General features: G+C 41.6%; 1 protein-coding gene across 6 annotated transcripts in view; it reads left to right on the forward strand.

Moving 5' to 3' along the window:
* ST5 (suppression of tumorigenicity 5) overlaps nucleotides 1-26,600 on the forward strand; it is a 168,520-nt gene that overhangs the window by 86,243 nt on the left and 55,677 nt on the right. For 2 of the 6 annotated variants that reach the window (XM_027700637.1, XM_027700645.1), the window contains 2 exons: nucleotides 13,287-14,486; nucleotides 18,215-18,351. In XM_027700637.1, coding sequence (XP_027556438.1) covers nucleotides 13,287-14,486; nucleotides 18,215-18,351 — 1,337 coding nt within the window. Of the gene's footprint in view, nucleotides 1-1,199; nucleotides 1,902-13,286; nucleotides 14,487-18,214; nucleotides 18,352-26,600 lie in introns of those variants that run through there. The other 4 variants (XM_027700664.1, XM_027700672.1, XM_027700630.1 and 1 more) reach the window with 3 other exon arrangements.

A 26,600-nucleotide genomic window follows, 5' to 3' on the forward strand; every position in this document is an offset into this window, starting at 1 on the left:
CTCCTGTAGGTGTGGTGATGAAATCTGGTCTGGGAGGCTCATTTCAGCTGGATGAGTAATGGACACGTTTATGTTACCCTTGATCACAGTGAAGAAAGTCATGGGGAGTGTCTTTCCCTGACCTAACTCTGCTCCCGATGACGGTTATGGGCAGCAAAAAGCAGAGAGAAGCCAATGTCTGAATCTTTTGGAAAGTTTCCTTTAGATCATGTTTCTGAATATTGGTGTGGGCAGTGCTCGAGTACTGGCTGATTGTTCTTTTGTTAATATTCAGTGAAACTGAATTAGGGCCAGATGTAGCCCTTGGTCAAGTTAAATTTGGCCTTGTCTGGACTCTTAGGTAAATAAGCATGATAGCAACAAGCATTGCAAGTCACAGCTTGGCTTTTTTTTCTCTTTTTCTTTCTTTCTTCTTTTTTTTTTTTCATTTTTCTTTTTCAGTTTATGTGTGTATGCCAACAGATTGGGGAATAAATAGATGAAAGAGTTTTTCAAAGCTGCGTTCAACTAAAAAAAATCCCAGCAACTCTTGTTAAGCCAATTTTTTTTGCATGATGCTCAGTAGTGGATATGCCCAACACATTTCCTCATTTTCCTGGCTTGTTTAGCTAAATGAATAGAATGAAACATACAGTAACCAGTCAGATATAGTGGTATAAATTAATTTTCAATGCAAATGCTTTTAGATGAAACTTTGTTCTTTGTAAGTGTACATTTGCACCAGGTCAATGCCTTAAATCTTCCTGCAATAAGTTTTGCATCAGCTTGCATCTTCAGTAACTTCTTTTTAGTAAGTTTTGATTTATGCTGACATAAGCCAGAAGAAAATCAAACCCTGATGCATAGATATTTAAAGAAAGGGAATAAAGGGAATGAAAAAAAATTCCCTCATAAATTCAAGCAAAGTATGTTATTTCTTCTTAATCTGAACAAATCCATTACACTGGCAAGGTTTTGGTAGCAGAGGGGCTACAGGGGTGGCTTCTGTGACAAGCTGCTGGAAGCTTCCCCCCATGTCTGACAGAGCCAATGCCAGATGGCTCCAAGATGGACTTGCTGCTGGGCAAGGCCGAGCCCATCAGTGATGGTGGCAGCGCCTCTGGGATGATGTATTTAAGGGGGGGAAACATTTACTGCGCAGGAGCAAATGCAGCCAGAGAAGAGAAGAGTGAGAATATGTGAGAGAAACAACCCTGCAGGCACCAAGGTCAGTGCAGAAGGAGGGGGAGGAGGTGCTCCATGAGCCGGAGTAGAGATTCCCCTGCAGCCTGTGGGGAAGCAAGCTCTGTCCTTGCAGGAGGACATGGAGGTCCATGGGGATGCAGACATCCACCTGCAGCCCATGGAGGACCCCATGCCAGAGCAGGTGGGTGCCCAAAGGAGGCTGTGACCCTGTGGGAAGCCCATGCTGGAGCAGGGTCCTGGAAAGACCTGTGGACTCGTGGAGAGAGGAGCCCGCTCTGGAGCAGGTTTGCTGTCAGGACCTGGGATCTTGGAGGGAACGCACGCTGGAGCAGGCTGTTCCTGAAGAACTGCACCCTTTGGAAGGGACCCACACTGGAGCAGTTAATGAAGAACTGCAGCCTTGGGAAGGAACCACCTTGGAGAAGTTTGTGGAGAGTTGTCTCCCGGGGGAGAGACCCAATGCCAGACCAAGGGAAGAGTATAACTGTCTCCCAAGACCCCATGCCAGAGCAGGGGAAGAGTGTTTCCCATGGGAGAGAACCCATGCTGGAGCAGGAGAAGAGTGTAACTATCTCCTGTGGGAGAGACCCCATGCTGGAGGAAGAGAAGAGCGAGAGGAGTCCTGCCCTTGAGGAGGAAGGAGCAGCAGAAACAGTGTGCGATGAACTGACTACAGTCCCAATTCCCGAGGACCCAATGCTGCTGGCGGAAAAGAGGTAGAGAAAACTGGGAGTAAAGTTGAGCCCAGAAAGTAGGGAGGGGTGGAGGGGAATGTGGTTTTAAGGTTTTATTTCTCATTATCCTACTCATATTTGGCTGATAATTAGTTACTTACCTTTTTTCCCCAAATGATGTTAGTGTAATTGGTGAAGAATCGCTTCCTGTCCTTGTCTCAACCCGTGAGCTTTTTGCTATGTTTCTCTCCCCTGTCCACCTCAGGAGGGGGAGTGACAGAGCAGCTTTGGTGGGCACCTGGCATCCAGCCACATCTATGCACACTGGAAAGTGTACCAAGGGTCATGTTTGTCATTATAGCTGGAATTTATTTTGCATTCCACAAGGTCAGAACCTCTAAAGAAACTTAGGATGATAAGAGAGGCTGGGAGTGTAAACTTTGAAATCTTTCCTCCAGATACAGGATGCAGCCTCCAAAGATGAGACACATTGTATACTCAATTAACATGTACGGGGTAGACTCTTAATCTGTGTATTTTATGTTATTTCGTCTGTAGTTATGATCCTTTGCTCCTCTCACCATGGAGACCACAAAACATGGAGTGTATCTGTGCACGTCAGGCAGTGCAGCTGTGGTCTGTGGTATAGGTTTGCCTGGTCTGTACACGATGGTATGAGGGATATCAGCTCACTTATAGGTCAGTATAAGTCATGGCACGCAGTGGCAGCTTCTGAAATGCTGTTTGTACTCTCAATCTGTCCTGATACAGAAGCTGTGCTGCAAGTCTGTACTAGCTATTTCTTCTGAACATATCCAGTATTACATATCACCTGAGCATGTATTTGTAGTATTTGAGAAAGCAGAGAGTGTCTGTGTGTTTCCTTCTCTCTGCGTTACTTTGGCACCTTAATGTCATCTTTCACTTAGCAACTGTTCCTTGTCTTTTCTGGTTTTTCAGGTGCTGAAAAAAAATCCTGCATCTGATTTTTTTTCTTTCAGTTGTTTACATAAAAGTCATGTGTTGTGAGAGATAGTATTAGTGCTTCTTACAAAAGAAAAAAAGAAGTGTAGCTTTTGGTAGGAAAACTGTTTTGACCGTCTTCAAAGGTTGTAATGAATGTCAGTGTATGGGTGAGAGACAGACAACTGTTGGGGTGCAATTGCATAACTAAGTGACTGGAAAGTTCACAGAGGATGGTAATACCCTTGATTGTGTTGGAAAAATAGTCCAAATTTGAGGCACAGAGGTCTTTGGAGACCTAGGCAGGTGGAAATTCACTCTTCTAAGGGACAAAGGAGAGAGGGTAAAACTTAAAAAATGAAGTTAAAAGATGAAGAACAAGGGCACATTTCTCTAGTCATATCACTGTAAGAGTAATACAGTAACAAACAAAAAGCTGTCAGACTGCTTCACCCATGTTTTAGAAACATGCACAGAAAGTGCCCTTCAGGGAACAGATAAGCTTTCTTAGCGTGGTGTGCTGATATTATGCCATTGCTTCAGCTTTTTGCTTATGGAGGAGAAGTTTGCAGAAAGTTAAACTGAGTGGCTGTAGTTGTCTTGACAACAGGATGGCACCCCCTTGCTGGCCAGAGATGAGACCCCTCAGAGGCCTGAGCACTCTTTAGACAAAGTTTGAATTCAGAATTAGTCTTTCTCTTCCCCTGCCTCAGATATTCCGTGTTACTCCTGTCCTACCTTCATAAGGCATGAGCTTCAATTGCATGGCAGTAAGATAAGGTTGGGTCTGATCGGCTGTATCCAAACAGGGCTGATGTTGGGATTGTTCTGGATTCACAGAGATAATGTAGGAGCTTCTATTCTGCTGGGATTTTAAAATTTATTTTATTTTGTTTTACTTTTGATTTTATTTCCTATGCAGTGCAGTAACTCCAGGAGCAGCACAGACATTCTCAGATCTTTTCAATCACTTTGGTGTTATCCTGTGTGACATACTGTATTTTCTCCAGATGTCTCAGGCCTCACACTTCCTGAATTGTGATAATCGTAGTTGAAATGATGACAGAAATTAAGAATGCCTGTTTCATAGCAGGTAGATAAATAATTGCTTTCAGCTTTATAACCTGCACTTCTAGGATACTTTCTCACTGTGTTAAATAAACTACTTTACAAAACCAGAAAACTGGAAAAAAGAAATCTTTACAGAAATACCTCACTGGACCTTTGCAGCACACTGGGGACCAGAGCTAAGCTGATGGAAAGGAAAATGTGGATACTGGTAGGAAAGGCAAATGAAAAACTTTATTCTGAAAGCAACTTCTCTGAGTGGATGAGATTAAAAAAGTTTGTTAAAGATGGGATGGAGTCCTGAATTCCTATTCTTTTTCTGTCCCTATTAGGTATTTATTCTTGGGTCTATTTGATGAGGTTTTACATGACCTAGAGGTTGATTTATATGTGAAGCAGGGAAAGCAGACTTGGCTGTATATCCTGTATTAGTGTGCAGCCAGGACTTAGGACTTTTTTACTTCCAGTTCAGTTATTTTCTTTTTGGGTATAGAGTATTTCAGTAAAGCATACAGTGACCTTGTAAGGTTTTCTGACTTGTCAGAGCAGAAAAGGAATGAGCCTATTTTACAACAACTTTTCCAAACCAGAATTCCAGACTTGGAAGTTGCCAAACGCAGAATGCTCTCAGATATCTTAAAAATCAAGCATCACAGTTCACAAAAGTAATTTTTAACCCTTCCCAAATTGTGTGCATGTAAACACAGAGAACTTGGAAAGCTTTGGCAGAATTAGTTCCACAGAGTTTATTGCTCTGATGTTCCAGGACAGATAAACAAGCATGTTGAAAAATCACCCGTGCTTTTAAGAAACAAAGCTGAGAGCTTCTATGTGCACCAGGGTTTTGAACAGTCAGCATGTTTAGACATGCTGTTAAAGAACAAGTTTCAAGGACTGGCAGTTCTTAAATAGACAAATAAGGGTTTGTGCATTCTGCTTGGTTTAAGAGAATGCCATCACTTGCTGTGTTGCCACTCCCTCTCCAATGGAACTCCCAAGACCTTAAGAAATCAGGTGAGACTAAAACATGCTGAGCTGATTCCAGAACTTAATAAAAATAGGTCACAGTGGAGCTATAACAGTGGAAATATCTACAAGTTATGGGAAAAGGCTAACTGTAAGAGAGACATCCATTTTTCAACTTTGAATCGTATTTTTTAGGGAGAAAATAAGAAATGGTCCTATAAACCTATGCACTGTACTTTGGTGGAAAAGAGAGAACAGCTTACTCTGATACTTCAGTTCTTGCTTTTGGATTTTTTTTTTTACAGTCAGCTTCTTATCACTGTGATGGAAGGTACAGCACAGGCTTATTGATCTTTGCCTTGGGTATTCATTTGTGTCTGGACAGGGAGGGTGAAAAAGGTTTACATGTGATTTAGAAATGGTTTAAAAACCATCCTGCTCTTGCCTTGTAACAGGACAGAAGATTGCCATAAATCTAGGGTGGCAGGGAATCTAGCCCTCTCAGTCTAGAAACTTAGAAACTTCTTGGCAAAGGCACGTACCTAGAGCACGCTGATTGATCACATTTTATTTTACAGTCATTTGTCATTGTCAGATTTGTCTTGCTGTCTTTGCTTTACAGATCCAGTCTAATTCAAGTATTTAGGATCTGACTCATCAGTGTTGATTTCTTTGCCCTTTCTTTGTACAGTTGTAGAGCACAGTTGCCACTTCACATAATTTACTTTGGCAGAATGATTCCTTCATTTCACTGATGTAAGTCAGACCTTTTGCTTCTGAGCCATAAAAGCACAGTTTAGCTGCAGTCAGCTGTGATTGTGTGTACTTCTCTTCATGAACTCCCTGCAAAGACCCAGAGCCCCAGAGGGGTGTTAAAGCCAGGAATTCATCACTGCACCCCCACAAATGTGTCCCACAATTGTTGTCACTAATTCAGTACTACTAACACAGAAAGTGGAGCTTTTAAAATCCACACACAGAACTTGATATTATTTTTTAATTTCGCAGTCCTGGTGTCCTATAATTTTGTAACTAGCTCTGATATGGTTTTGTTTTTTATTTAAATGGAAAGTATCAAAATCCCTTGAGGGGAAAAAAATTCAGAAGTACAAACAGAAAAATAATTGGTGTTTCTATTTTTGTTCTATCTTTAAACATTCTGTGATTTGTTGTCCACTTTGATTTTATTGCCTCATTCTCTCTAAGTGCTGGGACTTTTCCATCACTATACATGTTCATGAGAGTGAGCCTATTTCAAACAGTCTTATAATGCAAATCCACTTTTCAGTTTAGAAAGTTTCTGTCTTGTTTTTGTCACAATCCCAAAGTCAACAGTACTGGGAGGAGGTTATCTGGAATGCAGATTTTCGGGGATTTTGAGCCATACTCCTGGTGAGAGCTCAAAAATCATAAAGGGTCTGGTGGAAGAAGTCTTGTTCTGATACCACTTACATCACTTTCTTCCCAAGTCGGAGGCAAGATATGACAAGTATTTCTTGCTTCATTCCCAAGTTGAATCAGCTCTAAAACCACCTTCTTACTGCGTGCCCAGCACTTCAGTGTGAAAAGTTCACCTCCTTTACTCACCATAAGCTCTTACTTAGATTTAAGATAATTAAATATAATCTGTAATTATCTACTTGAGTTATGTAGAAAATTAAAATGCTATGTGCTGTGAGAGCACAGAATATACTGTAATAGAAAGGCTCACTGCCAAATAAAAGTGGATTTAAAATCAGAAGTGCAGGGGGTCCCTTTGCTTTACAGATTTGCAGCAGTCACTGTTATTGCCTGACTGTCCCCTCTGGTGAGAATGTAGCTAGGGATGAGGAAATGAAAGGAAATGGCACATTGTCACAAGCAAATAATACTGAATCTTTGCTGCTCTGTCCAGTGGTTTATTCCATAACTCACCTCAAAGTGCAACCAAACCACTGATTGCTAGTGTTTGAGAGCAAAAAAGTGGACTTCTCCTAGTTCTTTGGAGGAAAGCAAAGAGGAAATTTATTCCTAGTTCTTGTATAGAGAGAGGAAGAGGGAATTTTTTGAGAAGTGTCCTTCATCATTGCTTCAATCAAGTGCTTGAAGTTTTTTGGTCTGCTTTGAGTTACTCTGCCTTTTTTGCACCTAAAGAGGCATCACTAGGAGATTGCTCTCCTGCACTGTGTGTTCTTACTGAAGTGTGTTCAGTTTTTGTTTGTGCAAAACTATTGATTCTTAGTGGGAGCTTTCCCAAGCATCTCTGACAGAGGCAGAAGAGGCTTTTCTGTTTGCTGGGTGATTTCCTGGCAGCAGCGCCCTTAGGGTGGTGTGAAAATGTACTAGTTACAAGGAGCTGCTGGTACTGAACCTTGGCAAAAGTGCTTCTTTTGTCCAGGTCACAGAAGTGATAGGACATAAACACTGGTTCTGGTTTGAGTTTCTGTTGGTCTCCTCTGCCTATTATGTCAAATCAAGTGGGAGTTTGATATAAATGGATACTATAGTGAGCCATTACATCTGTTCTCAGCAGCAGTGCATCAAAATGCATATGGTGCATTTGGTTGCAGTTGACGGGTGAGCAGAGTGCGCTTCCCTCTCACTTTGCCTTGCTCTGGGAAGGATAGATTCCAGTATTTGTACTCACAGTGGCTGGCATGAAGTAGGAGCTGACCTTACTCAAGGGATCTTTCTGGGCTGACCAACCACTCTCTTGCAGTCTGACAGTACAAAGCTCTGCTTTTAGGTGGACATGATCTTGCTTGGTTCAAAAAATGTCCATCCTCATTTTTGCATGGGAGAAAATACCCTTTTGAAAATCCAAGAATCCAATAAATTATATATTGTTCTTCAAGTTTCATATTTCACTTGCCCTTCAACTACTTGGAGGTGTGTACTGATTGAAGATCTGAACATATATAAGCTCACCTGACTCACAATAAAATCCCCAGGATTTAGGGGTTTTTCAACATTCAGTTACAAAGATGATTTCAGTTTTTCATCCTGAAGTCTGAACACAACCATCTTGTTTGCTCAGAAGCCAAAAAGACTAACAAGATGCCAGAAAGGACTGGGCTTTACCATTCTTTCCAATAGAGTGTTAGCAATAAATATCTGAATTAGTGCTTCAAATGATCATTATCGTGTAATCTTTTGCTTGAGAGAGGCTCTTTACTTAAAGAAATGAAGATTGTCATTAACTATAAAATATTACTAATTTGTAGTGTTGTATGAAATAATTTGAAAGTTGGTACTGAACATTTGTTAGAATTCTCTCTTACAAATTTCCAGAGAATTTTGAAGTTGCATTCTCAGTTACCTGAAATCATGGCAACTTCAGTGTCTGTATTAAACATGAGTTTTGCTGCTCTTGCAAGGAGAAATTTTTCTTGCTTTTGTTTCAGATCTTGTTAAATTTTGGTTAGAGCAACAAGAGGTTTCCAGTCTTGTGTGGCAGGCCAAATCTACTAATACCCAAACTAACATGCCTATGGTCACAGCACATTCTGACATTATCGTTACCCTGAAACAGGTTAGGTTATCCTGATGAAGTGGCACAATGCCCTGAGAAGAACCAGGGATAAGAAAACCCTAAATAAAATACTAAGAAAGCGTTATTTTTCCTAGCAAAGCAGGGAGAAAGTCCTGAGGAATAAAACAAGTGCTGTGTGTCTTTGTATGAGCTCACCACACTTCAGTGTCACTGTGAAGTGACGGGATCTCATCAACAGGAGCCTGGAAAGACCCATTACCTTTTTGTCAGCATGTTCCTTGCTCTTTTTTTCAGTAAATGGGCTCCCATGCATGAGCATGCTGAAGTGGGAAATTCCCTGGGTTAGAGTGCCAAAAACTGTGTTATTATTCTGTACGTGTTGGTTTAAGCAGAGGTGAAGGGATTTGCAAAACTGAAAGATTGCTGAGCAGTTTCTTCCAACTTGTCTTTCCACAGGAGGAGATGATCTGTAGGGTCACTCCTGATACTTCAGGAAAGATAAAACAGCACTGCAGAGTCTCAGCTGCTTAGCTCAGAGGTCAGAGCAGGGCAGTGGGAGTTAGGAGTCCTGTAACTCTTTCAAGGCAAGTCGTTTAACCACCCACCAGTCACCTTTAAGCCTGGTCTGAAATGCAACTTAAGATTATTATTAGTGTATAAAAAGTGTGTTGATCATGAATGCAAAACTCCTCAGTAAATGCATGTTCTTATTATCCACCTGTACTCTGATTTCTAAAAGATGTATAAAACCAGCTCTTTACCCATCATTGTGGCTGTCTCCTGATTTTGAAACATGTCATCTAGTTGTGAGAATTGTCTGCACTCATTTTTCCTCTTTTCTGGAGCTGATGTTTGGCAATGGAAGCAGGAAAGAGCTGTGCTTCTGCTCAACTGGACCAAAAGGCCAGGCCCCCTGCTCTTGCTAATAATTTTGTATTGCCCATTTTCAGAGTGGCTTCCAGGAATTAAGTTCTCCTTCTTCTACACACCCACATTTTGCAATGAGAAGACTGGTATCTTGTCCAAAACTGGAGACTTTCTGACTTTTGGGTCAGATATAGAGTGAGGACTCAGGCATTTATGGCACCAAGAACCAGCCCTTCTCTATCCCCATAGATTTTTAGTACAAGTCAGCCTTGCCAGAGTCCTCACAAAGAGGGCAGGAATTAATTTTTTTTTATCTTTTGTTTTGTGATGAGTAGGTTGCAAATTATCTCAAAGCAAGTGCTTCTGCTCTCTTGGTTCAGCTGAGATACAGCTCCACTGTTATCAATATGTGTTTATGGGAACTGGTAAAAAGAGATGCCTCTTGATAGTAGCCTTTATTAGAGAAAACAATATGAATACACACATTGCTCCATGAAAATCCTATCTTTATTTGAGAGCAGGCCTGGAGAATTACAGGTTTTATAAATTAAAAGTTTTTTCTATGTTTGGGTGGGAAAAAGGGAACCTGGAGAGAAGAGACTGAATCAGAACACAAAGATCAGTTGTGTCTACAGTTCAAAATCCTACAGAGCATGACTGATATTATCAGTTTTCTCTTACTGTAATTCTGCTGATTTCTCAGGGAACAAGTCATGTCAGCAAAGCTGAGCGTGGTCTAGAGAGCTGGAAATCACATCTTGGATTCTGTTTGCTCTCCTCACTCTGCAGCAACAAGTCCCAGCAGGAAGGCAGTTTCAGGGTCTGTGACCTGTTTAGAGGACATTGTGGGCTGCTTGGCAGGTGATTGTCTTTGAGACTGCAATGCAAGGCTGACCTGCCAGTGGTTTGAGAGCTGTGCACCTAAGGCTGCATGTTGGAAGAGTGCCCTTAGGCAAGGAATCAGAGCAACTTATAACAGTGTCTTTTGTGAAATGCTGATATTCTCAAAAAAATATCATTGCCAAGAATGAAGGTGTTGTCCAGTGAACTTGTTAAGAAAGCCAAAATTGATTCCGTAATCTTTATTTATGCTGTTTATACACAATATTTGGAAAGTTTATGTAATGATCTGCTTTGTAAGTGCTGCACTGTATCATTGTGTATGTAGAAAACTTCAATAAAAACATTTTGCTTTACTCTTTGTATGAAAGTTTGCAAGTTAATTAATTATTTATCTCCAGTCCGGTAATATTGCTTTTAAAGTCTGTGAAACTATTGTCCCTTCAAGAGAATATTCTTCTAATGTAAGTAGGTCTCTCGGGGAGAACCCTTTTATTATCCGCTGATCGGCTTTTGGACTTCTTTTTTTCTTTAATTCTGTTACTTACCCGTGTCCTTTAGAGAATGCATGCTGAAACCACTGGGAAAAAGCTTTGTTCCTCTTTGTTGTTGAATTAGTCCTGTAAGTTCTCTATGGATTACTGAAATTTACAGTGTTATGCCATGTAGAACAGAATCTTTTTCCTAACTGTGGTATCTCGAGTACTTGACAGCATACACCTCCAGAAGGCCTGCAGCCTTCTGTAGCTCTGCAGCCCCAGTCTTGCCCGGTGGAAGTGAATGGGAGTTTGTGACTGAATTTGGGGGTTTCATGATCAAGCCTTAGTTGCAGTTACCTTACTGGGGACTTGGGGTTTAAAAGAATGGCTCATATCTCTTAAGAAGAAATGTTTTGCAACTTCTGCAGGTTATGCAAATCACGATTTTCCCCTTTTCCTCCTCTCCTGATGAGTCACCAAACCTTTTCCTGACAGTGGAAACAACTGAGAAGATATTTCTTAGATTGTAATGAGATAAAAGACTATGCCTATGGTGTTTTCTATACAGTGAGTCAAAAGCAGAGAGAGGATTCTATGATTCTATGTTTGTCAGTGTGTCTGCTATCCCATTTTACTGACTTTACTCCTGTAATTTTGTATTTTATTCTTGCTATTGTCAATACAGATTAGACTCTAATAAATAAGTTGCTAAAGCATTTTGCATGGCCTCTTCTGTCCCTATCCCCTAGCTGAATCCTGGCAGCGGATTTAGACAACATATGGCTTCTAAGGCTGCAGTGGAGGCTGTAGCCTTTAGATGTAAAATACACTTCCACTGGGTGATGCCTGTTTCCTTGAGAGAACTGTGAGTGCAGCTCTGGGGCAGGCCTGTGTGAGATAAAAGAATGGGAAAACATGATCTAAGCTAAAGGAGTGTTAAGAATAATATAAAAGTTTGGTTTTGTGGTGTCAAAATGAAGAGACTGAGATGAGACAGACAAAAATAATGAAGATTCAGGGTGCCCCACCAAGCCGGCGAAGGCCGATTTAGGTTTCATCTTCAGGCACTATAAAGGTATGTCGGCCAAGGTAATTCCAGGTAATTCACTACAAACTCTATGATGCAACAGCCAGCCAAAACCACTCATCATCTGTCACCTGCTTTTGATCTTCTGAGATCTCTTAAGACACCCGCCTGCAGCTGTATAGGGTAGCAGGAAATTTAACTTCCAGGATGAAAAGAGCATATTCTGACATGCTTCCTTTCTTTCCTGAAATGAGGAAGCTTTAAGCAGTTGTTGTAGGAGTATTTGCCATTGTCTGTGACTTGAGATCTCTCTTCTCCTATGGGCATGTTTATTTTTCAAAACAATGAAGAAACAGAAGTCACCAAGTGGTGCAACTTCTGTTTCAAATAGACTTGCCCAGAACTTTTTTCTTTTGTGATGCTTCTGAGCTTTGCTTGTGAAGTATCCACTGTAAGAAACTGGGATGAAATCTAATGATTTGGTTTGGGGTTGTATTTGAAGGAGAAGAAAATATCTTCTGTGTCAAAGTAAATTTTTCAGAAATCACCCCAGTGCCCTGGATTTTTGGATTAATGCACAGAATTGGGCACCTCTCCCTGTAGGTATTGGCTGGCTGTTGGGAAGAAAACAACATAGCAGCAGGGATCTTCTGAATCTCTTGTCCCTTTGCTATAGTGGAGACATTTGTTCCTATGATTTCTTTTGGTCAAACAGCTCTTTGATTTGGATCTTGTGTGTACAAGGCAGTTTATAAAAAACCAGCTTGTTGTCCACAGTCTTCACGGAACATAAACTTAATTGCATATGCAAGACATTATTTATGGGTCTTTCTTTTTCTTTCTGTGCTGTTTGGAACAGAAAGGTTGCTAGGGCAAAATGTTAAAGGAGTTGTGATTATTTCTGCCATGTTTTGTATGTATGCATTTTGGCAATGCAGCAACCCCCCTTTTTTTGACACAGTTTTGGCTTAATTTTCTTACTGCGGGCTCATCTCTGACGAGCCAACTGATTAATGTTTTGTTTAATTTCCTTTTGTCTTTTTGTTCTTAAAAATCTTTGCAACAATGTACTAAACCCCAGCAACAATAGCTGATTTTGCAAACCACGGCAAGAATTTGTTCCAAGGGTTTTTTCCAGGGTAACACTGAGATCTTTCTATATAGTTCGCATTTTTCAACAGATAGCGTGGGCAGATTAATATGTTTTCTCAGTCTGTAATATTCATTTGATAAGAAATTACTTCTGTTTGATAAGGAGAATTTAATCTGTTGGCCACAGCATCAGACCAAAGACAAACCAGGTCTTTTGCTGTTTTATTTAGTTTATTATATATATCAGGGATTTGAAATGCTGAGGATAAAGTACTGCAGTGTCTGACACCATGATGCAACTTTGCTTCAGATATTCTGAATTAAAAACTGACATATTTTTAAATTGGTTTGCTCACCTCAACCAGTGAGTAAACTATGCTCCTGGTTGGTCAGTCTTTCCCAGTTTTGTTGCAGAGGGGCAAGAGGGACTTCTTAATCTGGGAGGTCAGGGAGCTACTCAGCTGGAGGTGGTAGATGCCTTCAAGGCTGTGAGAATCTGAGAATCTCAGCCCTCGACTCTGGCTGAATGGTCATTGGTGCCTTAGTGGCCCTTTGGGATAGTCTTGCAGTGTGAAGACCCGCAGCCAGGAGAAATCTGGCAACCAACTCTAGTTCCCCCAGGGACTTGATTTTTTATTTCTTTCTGCTTCTAGGTGTCAGTCAGCCACTCCGCCACCTCTTTTGTCCCCCCGAAGAAGCCCTGCCTACCCCCTCAGTGATAGTGAGGACTCTTCCCGCTCTACTCAGCTCACCAAAGTCTCCAGCTCCAGACAGTGCCTCAAGGACTGGAACAGCCGCACGTCTACGCCACAAGGCACCTCCACAAGCCCATCGGACACAGACTCCTCGAGCCACCCCCTCAAAGCCATCAGCGTGGGTGCTTTGGATAAAAGGCTGCCCGTGTCCAAGGCTGACCAAAAGGAGAGTCCCAATGAGGCTCAAGACGGGGAAGCAATAGGGAGCCATTCACTTGCCCGGAGCACTCTGTCCTTGGGCACTGCCACCAACTTGAGGACCTTCTCCATCAGCAGGGTGAGCGTTCGCTCCCAGGCTCTGGACATCAGGCAGAAGATCACAGAATGGGAATGCCGCCGGGAGCTGTCCCCCAGAATGAGTGTGTGTGTGGACAAGAGGGATGCTGGGGAGAGGTCAGGCAGTGAGAGCTGCCCCAGTGTGCTGACCTCTCCCTGCAGCGACAAGACATTTGATTTCAAAGGGCTCAGAAGAATGAGCCGAACATTTTCCGAGTGTTCTTACCCGGAAACAGAGGAGGAGGAACTGCTGGACAGGGATTCCTGCCATCGGTTTGAAAAGAGACCAAGCAGGAGTGAGCCTCCTGCTGCCGCTTTCCTTAAGGGCCACGGGAGGAAAGAGTCCTCTGCTGTGCTCAACAGAATACAGAAGATTGAGCAGGCTCTGAAGGAGCAGTCGGGCAGAGGCCTCCCCCAGTTACCAAGTAGCTGCTACAGTGTTGACAAAGGGAAGAAAAAGACTGTGGAGGGACTGAGTGAAACCCTAAGTGATAGCAAAGGAGGGAGTGTTATTTTGGGGAGTGAACCAGACACACCCCCTGAGGCTGAGAAAAGCAGTAAAACAAAACAGGGGGTTACTGCGAACTCAGCTGGCCCTAAACTGCTCCTCGAAAGCCCGGCCAACAGCGCGGTGAATCCCGTCCCCAAGCCCAAACGCACCTTTGAATATGAAGCAGACAAAACCCACAAAAACAAACCAAGCAATGGCCTACCTCCATCTCCTACACCTTCTGCTCCTCCTCCCCTCCCGTCCACTCCTGCACCCCCTGTGACCAGAAGGCAGAAGAAAGAGTCGCGCTTTCACAGAAAATCCCAGAATAGGTAACAGTCAAGGAAATGTCTTGTGCTCAGTTCTCCAAATAAATGAATAAATAAGTGTGCTGTGTTTTTGCAGTAACAATATTGTAAATTCTCCTCCTAATGCAGTGCTTTTGACATAAGAAAAACTAGGAGTTGTGTGCAAGACTAGTTTTTTTTTTTCTGCTGGATTGCACTGATGGGATGCACTGGTACAATACCTTTACATGCCTACAGTTTTGGAGTTCTACAACTTGCATTCCTTGATCCCTAAAAAAGGCCCTAGGTCACCTGTGCTAAGGGTTATCTAGTTCATTTTGGCACAAATGCCCTTAATTGTGATTTTTTAATGGACCATGATTTCATTATTTTCTTGTAGTGGGACCTTAGCTGATCCATCATAGTCTTTTCTTCCTGTTCACTGCAAAACACACCTGCAGAGGTTTTCTGTTTCCAAAGCTCATTACTACAGTGGTTGTGTCAGTTTTATGCAATGCTGGTGATTTTATTTGTTTCAGTGCTTAGGAATGTTATCCTAAGTTACTATCAACAGCTGTAGAGGATTAATGCTGAGAAAACTGTCATAGCACAGAAAGACCTTTATGCCCTTCCTGAGTTAATGATGGGCAGAGTGTATGGCTGTTTCCCCAGCAATCTGTGGAGCTTGGCTTGTTTTAATTACATGATTCGTCTTGAGTTTTAGACATGATAAAACTCATCCTGCTCACTTCTTAGAAAATTGTAGGCACAGTTGTTGCTAAGCATTCAAAGTACATAATTTTTAACAAGTTCACATATCGATGCATGTGTGTGATACACACTCCCCTTTGATATTTGGATTTGCAAGTAACTGCTAAACAGCTTCTCAGATGAACTCTATCAGTTCACTATCTGGTGCTTGATGTTGGCTCAATTAATTAAAGGTTTATATCAGCACAACCTGACCTGAAGTATGCTGAGGGAGGAAAAGGGGAACCTTTGGATTCTGCCCTTTTCTTTTAAGACACTCCTGCTTTTGAAATGGATTGAACAGCTCTGCAGAGACGACTTGTTTCTGTGAGAAAGGCGGGGAGAGGGGGATGTGGAAAGTCGAGCTCTGATTAGCAGTGCTTATCTTTGAGTTCTGGCAATGATTTCAGAGGAAGTAAATCTAGTTTTTAACAAGAATTTGTGAAGCAAAGCTTACCTCATTTTGTTCAGCACAGCATTTGCAATGTACAGAAGATAAACAATAGTTTTTAAATGTTCTGGTATAACTGATAGCCTTTATTGGTAAATTAAGGGGCAATCATCTAAGAACTACAGTATTTTATCACAATTATCTTTGAGATGAAGTTTTGAAGCTTCTTTCAAGAAGAGGTACCTGCTGTTCTGCAGGTTCAGCCTCCTGTTGTAGCAGAGTTAGACAACAGCACAGTTCAGCAAAGGAGCTTCAGGCCTGGGTAGGGTTAGGAGATACAAACCCAAAAGAAAAGAATTATTTATCAATTTAAATTGTGATTAGTAGAGTTGTAGGATTTACAATGTTATCATGTGAACCTGATGATTCTTGCAAATCAGTTTGACATTTTACAGGGTAGGTGTACATTCATTTGTAACAGCTTTACCCTACAGTAGTCTAGTGATTTCTCTGGACTCAACTCTGATTAATCATGATCTAAATAAGTTTAAATCAATCTCCCAAAAATCTCAGGTTTGCTGGCTGTCTTCAAGGCTGAGTAGAAATCCTTTATAAAATCTTAACTATCTTGTCTTTGCTACTGTCTTTCCTTTAGTTACAGAAAGGAGAACTCCAGGATTTACAAAGAACTTAAGACCATACAATTAATCTAAGAATGACAGTATTTAGTTAACAGTAATTACTGAAATCTCGATATCTAAACTGTTCTCTTTTTGAGAACAGACATAATTCATTGTGTCTACAACTTGGAGCTCTGTGTTTCAGACTGAACACACACATGGTTTGCACTCACTGGAATGTCATGAGAATGGACTGTGGGTATTTATTCTTCTAATATCTTGATTGAAACCATTGATTTTATTTGTTATTCTAGTAAAATGGAGGAAGGTGTCTTTTGTTTGCCTCCTAGCATGGGGACGGTCTGTATTCAGAGAATCTGGTGCCCACAGTAGCTTAGCATTTGAATGTTTAACAGTTGATGTGAACTGGATGTTCCCTAGCAGTTCCAGATCCTCTGACACACACACAGTGCAGGAGAGGAGTGTCACAGGATAGGTTTGGGACACATGGACCACAGCTTAGTGTCAGTCCACAAAACCATTCCTGTGATCCTATACAGTGTCACCACATCATAGTGTTGCCTTGGAATCTATGGGACTTGGATATTTAACTACTTTAGAAAGTCTCCTTTGATACACAGGCATGTCTTCAGTGTGTAACCTTCCTGTGAGTAGGTGTGGAAGAGTAGGTGTCTGGATCTGGAATGCACAGATTTGTTTCTGCTGCAAACCTGATGTGCATAACTTGGACCTGGATATTCTGAAGATTAGGGAAAGGAGAGAGAGGAGGCTCCTCAGCCTGATCCAGACCTGTAAGTCTGCTCCAGCAGACAAATAGGAAATGCTCTTGTCAAATGCCTTGTCTGCATATTAGTCACTGTGTTACCTATAGGGATACTCGAGCCAATTCACAGACCAAAGTATGTCCCATGAGACTCTCACTGCCATATGGGTGTGCTGTAACTCCAGCTGGGAAGAAGAACAGGGGTTGATGACTGGATGATTTATTGTTAATCTAGTTTAGGTCTCAGTGAGTGAAGTATGGGCATCAGCACAGTCTCTGCAAGCCTTATAGCACCACGGGATTTATGCTCTGAACTGAGCCTGTTTTTATTACTGTTTCATCCTCAGCAGTAAATCAGTCCAATGAATGCCAGCCCCTGTACAACTGGCACTGTGATTCAAGGATCTCCCAGCTTCAGTACAGATATTGCCTGAGGGAACAAATGCTATGTAAACTGGAAAGTGGGAAGGACTCATGCTCTTCTTCCTCTGGAACTGCTCTACAGCATTGGGATAGTAGGTGGTGAATTGCCCCTCCTTCAAGTACCTAGGGGAGAGACAAATTGTATGGCTCATCTGACCCAGCCAGTCCTCACCTTCCTGCCTTGAGCCATCAGCCCAGATTGCTCATCCACCCAGAGAGCACTAATTTCCTCAATGCTTTGCCCTTTGCTGATAGTGCTTGACACAGGGTGTGCAAGAGAAATGGGCGACTTCCACACGAGTCTGCCTCTGGCATCTGTACACTGACCTCTGTGCAGGAACACATCTGAAGGTTCAAGACATGAGCAGTGTCGAACTAGGGGCCGCATTTCCCAGAACAACCAGTGGAGGAACACTTTCCAGAGATATGTCTTTCTTGAGGAGAGAGGGCCACATGCTTCTGGGGACCTTGGCAAGAGCAAAGCAATTTCTAATCTGAGGACTGTGCTGCTAACTTTGTAAACTTTCAAAAATATCACATACTTTCTTGGCATTTTCTCGCTGTCTGCATAATGGGGATAACAATACTTCCAATCTCATAAAAGTGTCACAGGTGGCTATACTAGAGACTGCTGTGAGCACAGGACTTAGGATCCTCTAAAAGCTAGCTCTTAAAACATGATATGTGATTTTTGTTGTTGTTGTTGTTGTATTTCATTCTATATATATTTCTTGGCAAACACTCATCTAAATGTTTGAATAATTTTGCATCCTAGTTACTGATTATTTATTGTTTTAAACTTCAGAAAATCCTTTGAGTTTGAGGATGCCTCAAGTCTGCAATCCCTGTACCCTCCCTCCCCGACTGAAAATGGGACTGAGAGCCAGCATAAATTTGGATCCAAGAGCACTTTAGAAGAGAATGCCTATGAAGACATTGTAGGTAAGAAGCTGCTGCGGTACACGGGCTCACAGCGGGATGTTAAGTGGTGGTGGGCAGGCCACGTATTGTTGAACATGTGCCCCATGCAGGAGCATTCAGTGCTGTCAGTAGAGAGAGATTAAATGGAGGGTAAAAGGGTTTGATCCTTCAGTGCAAATGTAGGAAGTAGTAATGTCTGCATGCAGGAAGTCTTGATTCTTTCGGACTTTATTGGGTACTATTGGAAACAGACTGTTTGGTCAGCTTTTTGCCAATGCTTTTCAAGAACCAAATCATTCTTTTTATCACGGCCTTGGCTTGAAGCCTTGAGTGGTGTAAAAACGCATAGAACTGAACTTGAGACGGTGTTTACAGAGCTATCCAATAGCGAGATTAACCTCAGAGGCCTTGTGTGGTCACCCTGAGCTTTTCAGGACTCCAGTGTGGACTGCCCCAAAGCAGTTGTTTGTAGCACTGTTCCTGGTCTTCCCTAAGTCCCAGTTGCTGGTTAAAGAGGAATTAATTTCCTTTAGCTATACAACCATCAGAAATACACAACAAAAACGCACTGTTTTGATTAAGCTTCATAAGAAAAACATGTTTCTTTTGGTCTTAGAAGGAAATGTATGGACTATGCATACATTCTTTTAACATCAAAAAAAAGTTGTTACAATTACTGAAAATTGGGCAGCCCTTCAGAGCACAGATTTTCCACACAAGTGATGAATATCTGCATTGTCCTTAACTATTTCAGTGTTATATTATTACAGCAGATACAAAGGGGACTTCATTTTACTTTGGACAATGCATCTTTATATACTGAAAACTGGAGGGCTACCGAGATAATCAGGGACTCTAAAGCACATGTCCTCTAAAGAGACACTGACAAGCTGGGCTTGTTTAGTCTGGTAAAAAGTCACTCTAGTAGTGCTTACAAATGTTTGAAGGGCAAACAAAGATAATAGAACAAAACTCTTCTTGGTCATATCAGTTGATACAGCAAAGAACAGTGGCCACAAATTGCAGCCTGGGGCTCTTTGTCGTACCCAAATTCTCTCTCTGGCTTGTCAGCCTCAGTGAAAACAGGAATTTATTCTTTCCATTTTCAGCTGTACTCTTCCTCTACGTTATTCAAAAAAAAAGTGCTTTCAGAACAGAAGAGAATGCTCTTGCTCAGTATCTGTTAGTAAAAATGAGAGCTTTTGTAGATACTGAGAAATTTTTCTCTATGGAGAGCATCTTTATATGATCATCAGCGTATTCCATGCGAGACCACGCAATTCATACTTGAAAATGTATTGTGTGTTAGTTACAGTGCTTATATTTTCTCAGGATTTGTCAATGTGCTGCCAGATGTTAGGTGGTAATGCTTCTTTTCCTTGCCCTGGTTTGTTAAATATCAAAATAAAATGTGCAGGACTGGTAAGAAGCTTTCTTCAAAGGAGAAGAAATCTTGGGTTCAGTAAAGCAAAATCATAATGGGCTCTTCCAGCTCATGGGAACTATAAACCAGCTGCCTGCAGACTGTAATTTGGGCATTTTGGCAGGGCAATGGGAAGAGAATGCAAAATTTCAGATCTGTGGACAAACACAGAACTTCATTGTTTTGTACTGCTTTTTAACAGCCTCTTTCCAAGCACTTCATTCAATACAGGCAGTGCAGGGGGAATACCAAATCAGTATAATTCTTATAAACTGTCAAGCATGATTAAAGACAAGCCAAAGTGGTTTGATCTCCAGCTTTAAAGAAACTATCGTAGTTCTATGTATCACATCTGCAATTTATACCAGTAGTGCTAGACCCCAGTCTCTAAGTAGCACTTCTGTACTCATGCAAACCAGGTGCCTGTAATAGTGAGTTTGTTTTATAGATCTACATCTGCTTCAAAGCTACAAAGGACTTGTCACTGTACCTTGGGTTTCCTTTGCAAACAGTTGCTCTAGAGGCGGTGGTGGGTCTTTTTTCTATACCTTGTCAAATCTCCTGTCTCCCTAAAAGCTTGTAAGTAGTTAAAACATTGTTGCTGTAGTAATAAACTTAATAAAGTGTGTCATTTCCCCTTAGAATTAAAATGTGTAATGCAAGTAAATGCTAAAATACAAGAAAGGAAAGTTGTGAATCTTGAGTAATGTTCTAAGCACTGTGAGACAGAATCATAAAATTCAGGTTTGAAGGGACTCTGGAGTCAGCTGGTCCAATCTATGCTTAAAGCAGGGCTAGTTTCAATATTAGGTCAGGTTGCTTAGGGCCATATCTGTTTGAGTTTTCCAAATACCATAGCAGGATGGTTTCACTGCCTCTCTGCAGCCTGCTCCACTGCTTAGCCTCCACTCTGAAGAATTTTTTCTTGATGTCACTGTAAATAGATTTCTCTTTCTTTCCAGTCCAAATTCTCTTTGTAATCATTTGTGACTGTTGTCCTTAATCCTTTCACCTCTGAGCAGTGTTTGGTGCCACCTTTTCCACTTCCCCTTCTAGGGAAGACAGCAGCTGGGTTATCCCACAGACTTTTCTAGGCTAATCAATCCCAGTTCTCTCAGCCTCTTCTTGTTTATGTTGTGCACTCCAGCTCCCAACCATCTTAGTAGCCTTGCTCTAGCCTATCTGCAGTCTGTTGATGTCTCTCTGGTACTGTGAATACTCCAGGTGTGGCCTTGCAAGGGCCAAATAGAGGGGAATTACCACTTTCATGTCTTGCTGGCCACAGCAGACCAATACAGACCAAGGTGTGGTTGACCTTCCTCTGTTGCAAGGTTATTCTGACCCCTGTGGGACTGGATTTGTCTTTCCTAAACCTCCTGAAGTTCCTGCCAAGCCATTCCTTCAGTTTGCCGATGTCACGCAGCACAGAAGCCCAGCTCTCCAGTCTGTCAGCATGTCCCCTTGCCTGGTGCTCCTCAGCAGGACATCTATCCCTGATTGGAAAGCAGAGGAGAGCTGTGGATAAGTTGTGAATTATCTGTCAGAGGATATCTTCTGAAAAGCATGTTTCATGTTAGATATCTACAAGTTACTGTGTGCGGGGTACTGAGCTCAGACTAGTGCAGCTTCCAAGCACATAGTTGCTAGGACTGGATTCACTGTTTTTTTGCTTAATACATGGCCTTCTCAAGTGATGCATATGTACAATAAACCTTTTTCTTTGTCCTGGTGCCCTTGCACTGTTTTCTCCTTTAATGACCAGAGCAGCAATGAACTGCTGTGGCTAGTTTATCTTACTGACTTAAAAAAATAAAAGGAGTTTTAAGGTATATTAAAACCAAAAATGATTGTGCTTTGAAATCCAGTGACATCATGAACCAAACACTTTCTTTAATTTTGTAATATTGTTGTGGACTTTAACAGATGGAATACCTGCATGTTACCTTCAAGACAGGTATTGGATCGGAACATAATGATCCATTCTGCACTAATCAGCACAAGCAGCAGATGTATAAAGGGATGCACATTCCTAATATAAATCAGAGCTGTATTCCATGTGCAAGGAACCATGTGGACTTCATTCGTCTTCTGTACTAGCACTCACAGGAATGTGGCAGTCATAGTAAACTTAACATTGTTTTGCTTCTTGTGGTTTTGAATGAGCCTTTAATCAGACCAAAATTGATGTGGGTTTATGGATCCGGTTGGGGAAACCATGCTTGGCTTTGTGTGAATTCAAAAAACTATCATAGTATTAAGAGATGTCTGAGATAGTTGCTTCTGCTGTGTTTGTGGACAGCAGTATTTCCTGCCATCTGCACCATACGGTTTCAGTTTTCCAGTCTGTTCCCCTAAATGCAGTTGAGATGTTTAATACTGTTATTTAAGGTCTTATGTCTCTGAGGCATTTTTCACCTGACATCTAGAAGAAAGCACTTGTTATGGTTGTTACCAAAAGAAGTTGAATGAATAAAGTGAAATCATAGTATTAAGTTTAATTTGAGAAAATCTAGTAAAACTAGGTAAATTATAATTTGTGAGAGAAATTGCACTCAATTTAGAAATTAAATGTTAGTGGAAGAAGTCTTTGGAAAGGCAAGCCTTCTTACTCTCCAACTCCTCAGAGTGCTGGACACAGTAGAACAGCTGAAGATTTCCTCCAAGAGGATGCTACAGAGATGTGTAGGAAACCCGCTGCTCAACTGGGCTCTGTGTGTTGCATCATAGATTGAGAATGTTTAATTTAATGTTGCACAACTCCATTTGCCCTGTCCAAGCAAGAGCCATTTCCTCTTATAGCTGCCTGGCCCTTACTTAACACATTTTTTTCCCTGGAAGAATGGAAGCAATTAAAATGCTTTTCCTCCCTAAAGATTTGTGTCTTAACAGGGTTTTTTGCCTCGGCTGTTTTTTAAGTCATAGGTGGACTATTCAGCACATAGCCCAGGTCTGTGAGTATCAGACTGTTTGTTTCCTGATGAACATAGTTGCTTATTGGTGCAATAGGAAGAATAGTTTGTGTCACAATGAGTTTATTTAAGACACATCTATTACTGCAGAGAGGCCTTGCCCCAGTAAGATTTCCATTCTGACTGGCTTACATGCAAGACTGGTGCCTGCTCACTAAATTGCAATGGTCAAAAAAAGTTCTTAGAACTCTGTTAACTAACATGAGAGACAGTGCTAATATACCTCTTTTGAGTGCTCTTTAGGTGGTGTGCCAAATGCATGATAGGTGTCAGTGCCAAAACTTGCTAGAGCTCCTTGGTGGCAGGTCCCAGTGATGTGTAGACCACTAGGCCATGCAACCCTCCTTTAACCTTGCAGTTGATACAGTCTACATTTATTGTTCATTAAATGCAGATGTGTTTTCAACTGACATTGTAGGATATACTGCGAAGGTTGGAGTCCATCAAATACCCACTGAGGAAATGCTCTTTTCAAGGAGACTTGAGCAGCTGGAATGTGAACTTGGGCGGATGGATTGACTGTTAAAGAGGCACAGATAACCTGGGCAAGAGGATAGTCAAAAGTGTATCGTTCAGGCAACTGGCACAGACTCCTGTGAAAAAATCTTTCTTCTGGCAATGCCAGAAGCTTATTATGCAAAGTTAAAAGTTGAAATGTTTTTATCTTAAAGGTGGGATTCAACAGTTGAATTCTAAAAGAACTCAGACCTTTGGAACTTAGTGTTTTTATACTGTCTGTACTGGTAGAGACCAGCTTGAAACCTTGCCTTGGAACTCAGTTCCATCTTCTCATTTCTCCCTATCGCCACATCACGGTTTCTCTGTGGTCCATTGAAGAGGATAGAGTCAGTCACACATTCTTGATGGGGATACAGACTTCTTGTCAGCTCAGAAGTAAAAGTACAGGGGCAGAGCTTGGGTTGTATTTGTAGCCCATCTTGGGTTGTATTTATGTCTGTTGAGAAGTAACTGATGAAGCCAGTCAGAACACTCCTCAGGAATCTGTGGAGGTGTCAGTCAACTGAGTCAGATCATTTCAGATTGACTTTAAATAAAAGTTAAATTATGTGGGAAGTCTGTCTAGAGGGGGGAAAAGTGAGAAAAGAAGGCAAATAGCTGAAGGAGAAGCATCTGCTGACAGCTAGTGTGTCTGCTTTGACAGCTAGAGCAGTCTAGAAAGTAAAGCAATGCCTCAAAAACATTGCTATGGAATCTCTAAAAGCAGGATGAATTTCTGAATGGAATCTTGCTGGTGGGTTCCTGTTGGGAATGTCCTGCATTTCACTGTCCTGGGGGCAGCTGGCCCTCTTGGGGAGGGGTTCTTATGCACCTGTCTGCTCTCTGGACCTGTTCAGTGTCGTGGTTAGGAGACTTTGAGCCCTTTCAATAGCTGGACACTTCTCTAGACAGATACTTTTTGCACCTTAAGAGAAGGTAGACTGACAATAGCAACTTAATCACTGCGCTTCTGTAGGGATATGTAATAACTGAATCTTGTTACAATTGACACTAAAGGTGACAGAAAAGTGAAACAGTGTAGTTATAGATTTATGTTTAGCTGTTTTCATCTGTCAGTTTGAGTATCACTTCAGTTTGGGAGAATCAGCTTCTTGTTTACTTCTGCACTAAAACAGGACAACTGGTTCTGGGTTTACATGGGCCTTCTTCACAGTCAGAGAGTTGAGAGAAAAATAAATTATTATTAAACCTCAAACCTGTCAGGTTGGTAGTAGGCCTAGAAATGTTTGGGGTTTTTTTGTTTGCTTGCTTGGTTGGTTTTTGTTTTGTTTTGTTTTTGAGTAAAATCATATCTTCATCATAAAATCCTGTGCATCTTCTGTACAGGTTTCAGGTACTCACAAAGCAGAACATCCTTCTTTTGGTGTAGCCATTTCTCCTTGAAGTTACTGAGGGTCAGGTTGTTGTTGTACATGGGCAAATACAATCTCTTCAGAGAACAGAGGAGTCTGGATCTCTGAGTGATTTCCCATGTGTCAGAACTCATAAGACAGAGAGCAATATGTCTCAAATCAGCATTATTAAGTGGAATATCAGGCAGCCTAACCCAGGTGGGTACCTGAGCAGTTAAAATAGGCAGATATGGACCTACAAGCAGGGTCCTGAGTGTGGAGAGAATGCCGGTGTCTTAACCTTTCCTATGGAGTCCAGAACAGCACGCCACTCCCTTTATGTCTTGTGGTAAGGCACCTTGTCTCTCCTAAACCACTTAGTTGTTTTGAATTCTTGTGTAAATTTGGCATAATGCATGTCATGTAACAAAATGGGATGATTTAACTGTTTTACTGAATCCTTCACTCTGTGTGAGAAGAGCTGCAGAAATTATGACCGAGGTCCAGTTGGAAGATGTTCCAGCTTGACAATGCTTTCAAATTAGAACATTTGCAAAGTTCTTCCAGTAAATGTGGGAAAAGGTTAGAAAGATAGCAGGTTGTTCTTTCAAGTGAAATCCCACCTTCACATGCCACATTATTGCCTGTCATGCTTTTGTAGCACATTATAGTCTGTCATATCATCATCTCACATCAAAGTCATTGTACAAATCAAGGAGAAACTGAAATTGCTGGGCTGCTGTGAAGCTGAAGCAAACTTGGAGAGATTGCAACTACGCCATCAGTGCTGTTCTTCTCTGAAAACATTTTGGGTTTTCAGCCAGACCCATTCCAGCAGGTCTCTGGACAGCTGTTAGTCAAAGAGAGAGCTAAGATTGATGTAAAATGATGGTACAGGCAGTGATCATGGAATTGTATGTTCCTGTCTTCTTCTGCACCCACAGTCTGCCTGTCACAGTCTAAAAAGCATGTAAGATTTTGGAAAGTGTAATAGCGGCAAATTTAATTATAGACACTGTAGGCTAATAGCAGCCAGAGCACATTAAATCAAATGGTATCCATAGGAGCCTGTCAAAGAAAAGCCAAATACTTTCGCTGATCCTGTTGACAATCAGCCTGCTGCTCTGTTGTTGCATCGGGATACATGGATTCCAGTTATTTTTAATAATCATCTCATGCTCTATTTAGATCTCAGTTTTTCTCTGTGGAGTCTGTCTCATCGCTATACCATCCACTGCAGTGTCTTGTGAGAGTCTCTGTCAGCTCTATTGCCTGGTTTTCTAGCTGACAGTTTCTGTTGGCTTTATTGCATGGTTTTCTAGTCAGTGCTGCAGGCTAGTAAAACAGAGAAAAATAACCATGAGACTGCTCTGCCAAATCCTACTTTAAATTCAGAGACTGTTGAAGTCAGCAGGGTTAGGCCTCTGAAGTGCAGGCAGTTTAGGCTTGCTGATGATGTACTGTGCTTACAGTTGCTCATCAGATGCTTTTGTGCACATGACTTTGGACTGAGTGGTAAATGGGTAAATGGGTAAATTTATCAGCCATGCTAATTCTTTTCCCCTATGCTTCATTATGATTACAGCTCTAAGCTCTTGCAGTCCCTGCAGAGATAGCCGGGAGCTGAAAGTATCTGCAGTGTTTCTTCTGCTTATTGCAAGGCAAAGCAGAACTGGAGAAGTTCAGAAAGCACAGGCTGTTGCCTACAAAATCCATGGACCTGGACTCAAAAGGTCGATTGTGTTTTATACTTGTCCCTCTGCATGTTACAGATGCTCTAATCCTTTTCTGAGATCATGGTACTGAGCTGATGCACTGGGTGATAGGCCTATAAGCTGGTAATGGCTTGTTACTTAGTACTATTCAGCAATAGCTTTTCAAAGCAGCTATAATGTGTTTTAGCTGTACTTTGTTATCGAAATGGTTCCTCTTTCTGCAGATTCCTGAGGTAAATTCCTCAGCTGAGATGCACAGTTGCAGCTTCCCTGGTGTTGAAAGAGCTTATCTATGTACTAAAGAGCTAAGCTC

The sequence above is a fragment of the Neopelma chrysocephalum genome, unplaced genomic scaffold, assembly GCF_003984885.1.
Source record: "Neopelma chrysocephalum unplaced genomic scaffold, ASM398488v2 Primary Assembly neopelma1_24, whole genome shotgun sequence".
In the NCBI taxonomy this organism is placed as follows: domain Eukaryota; kingdom Metazoa; phylum Chordata; class Aves; order Passeriformes; family Pipridae; genus Neopelma; species Neopelma chrysocephalum.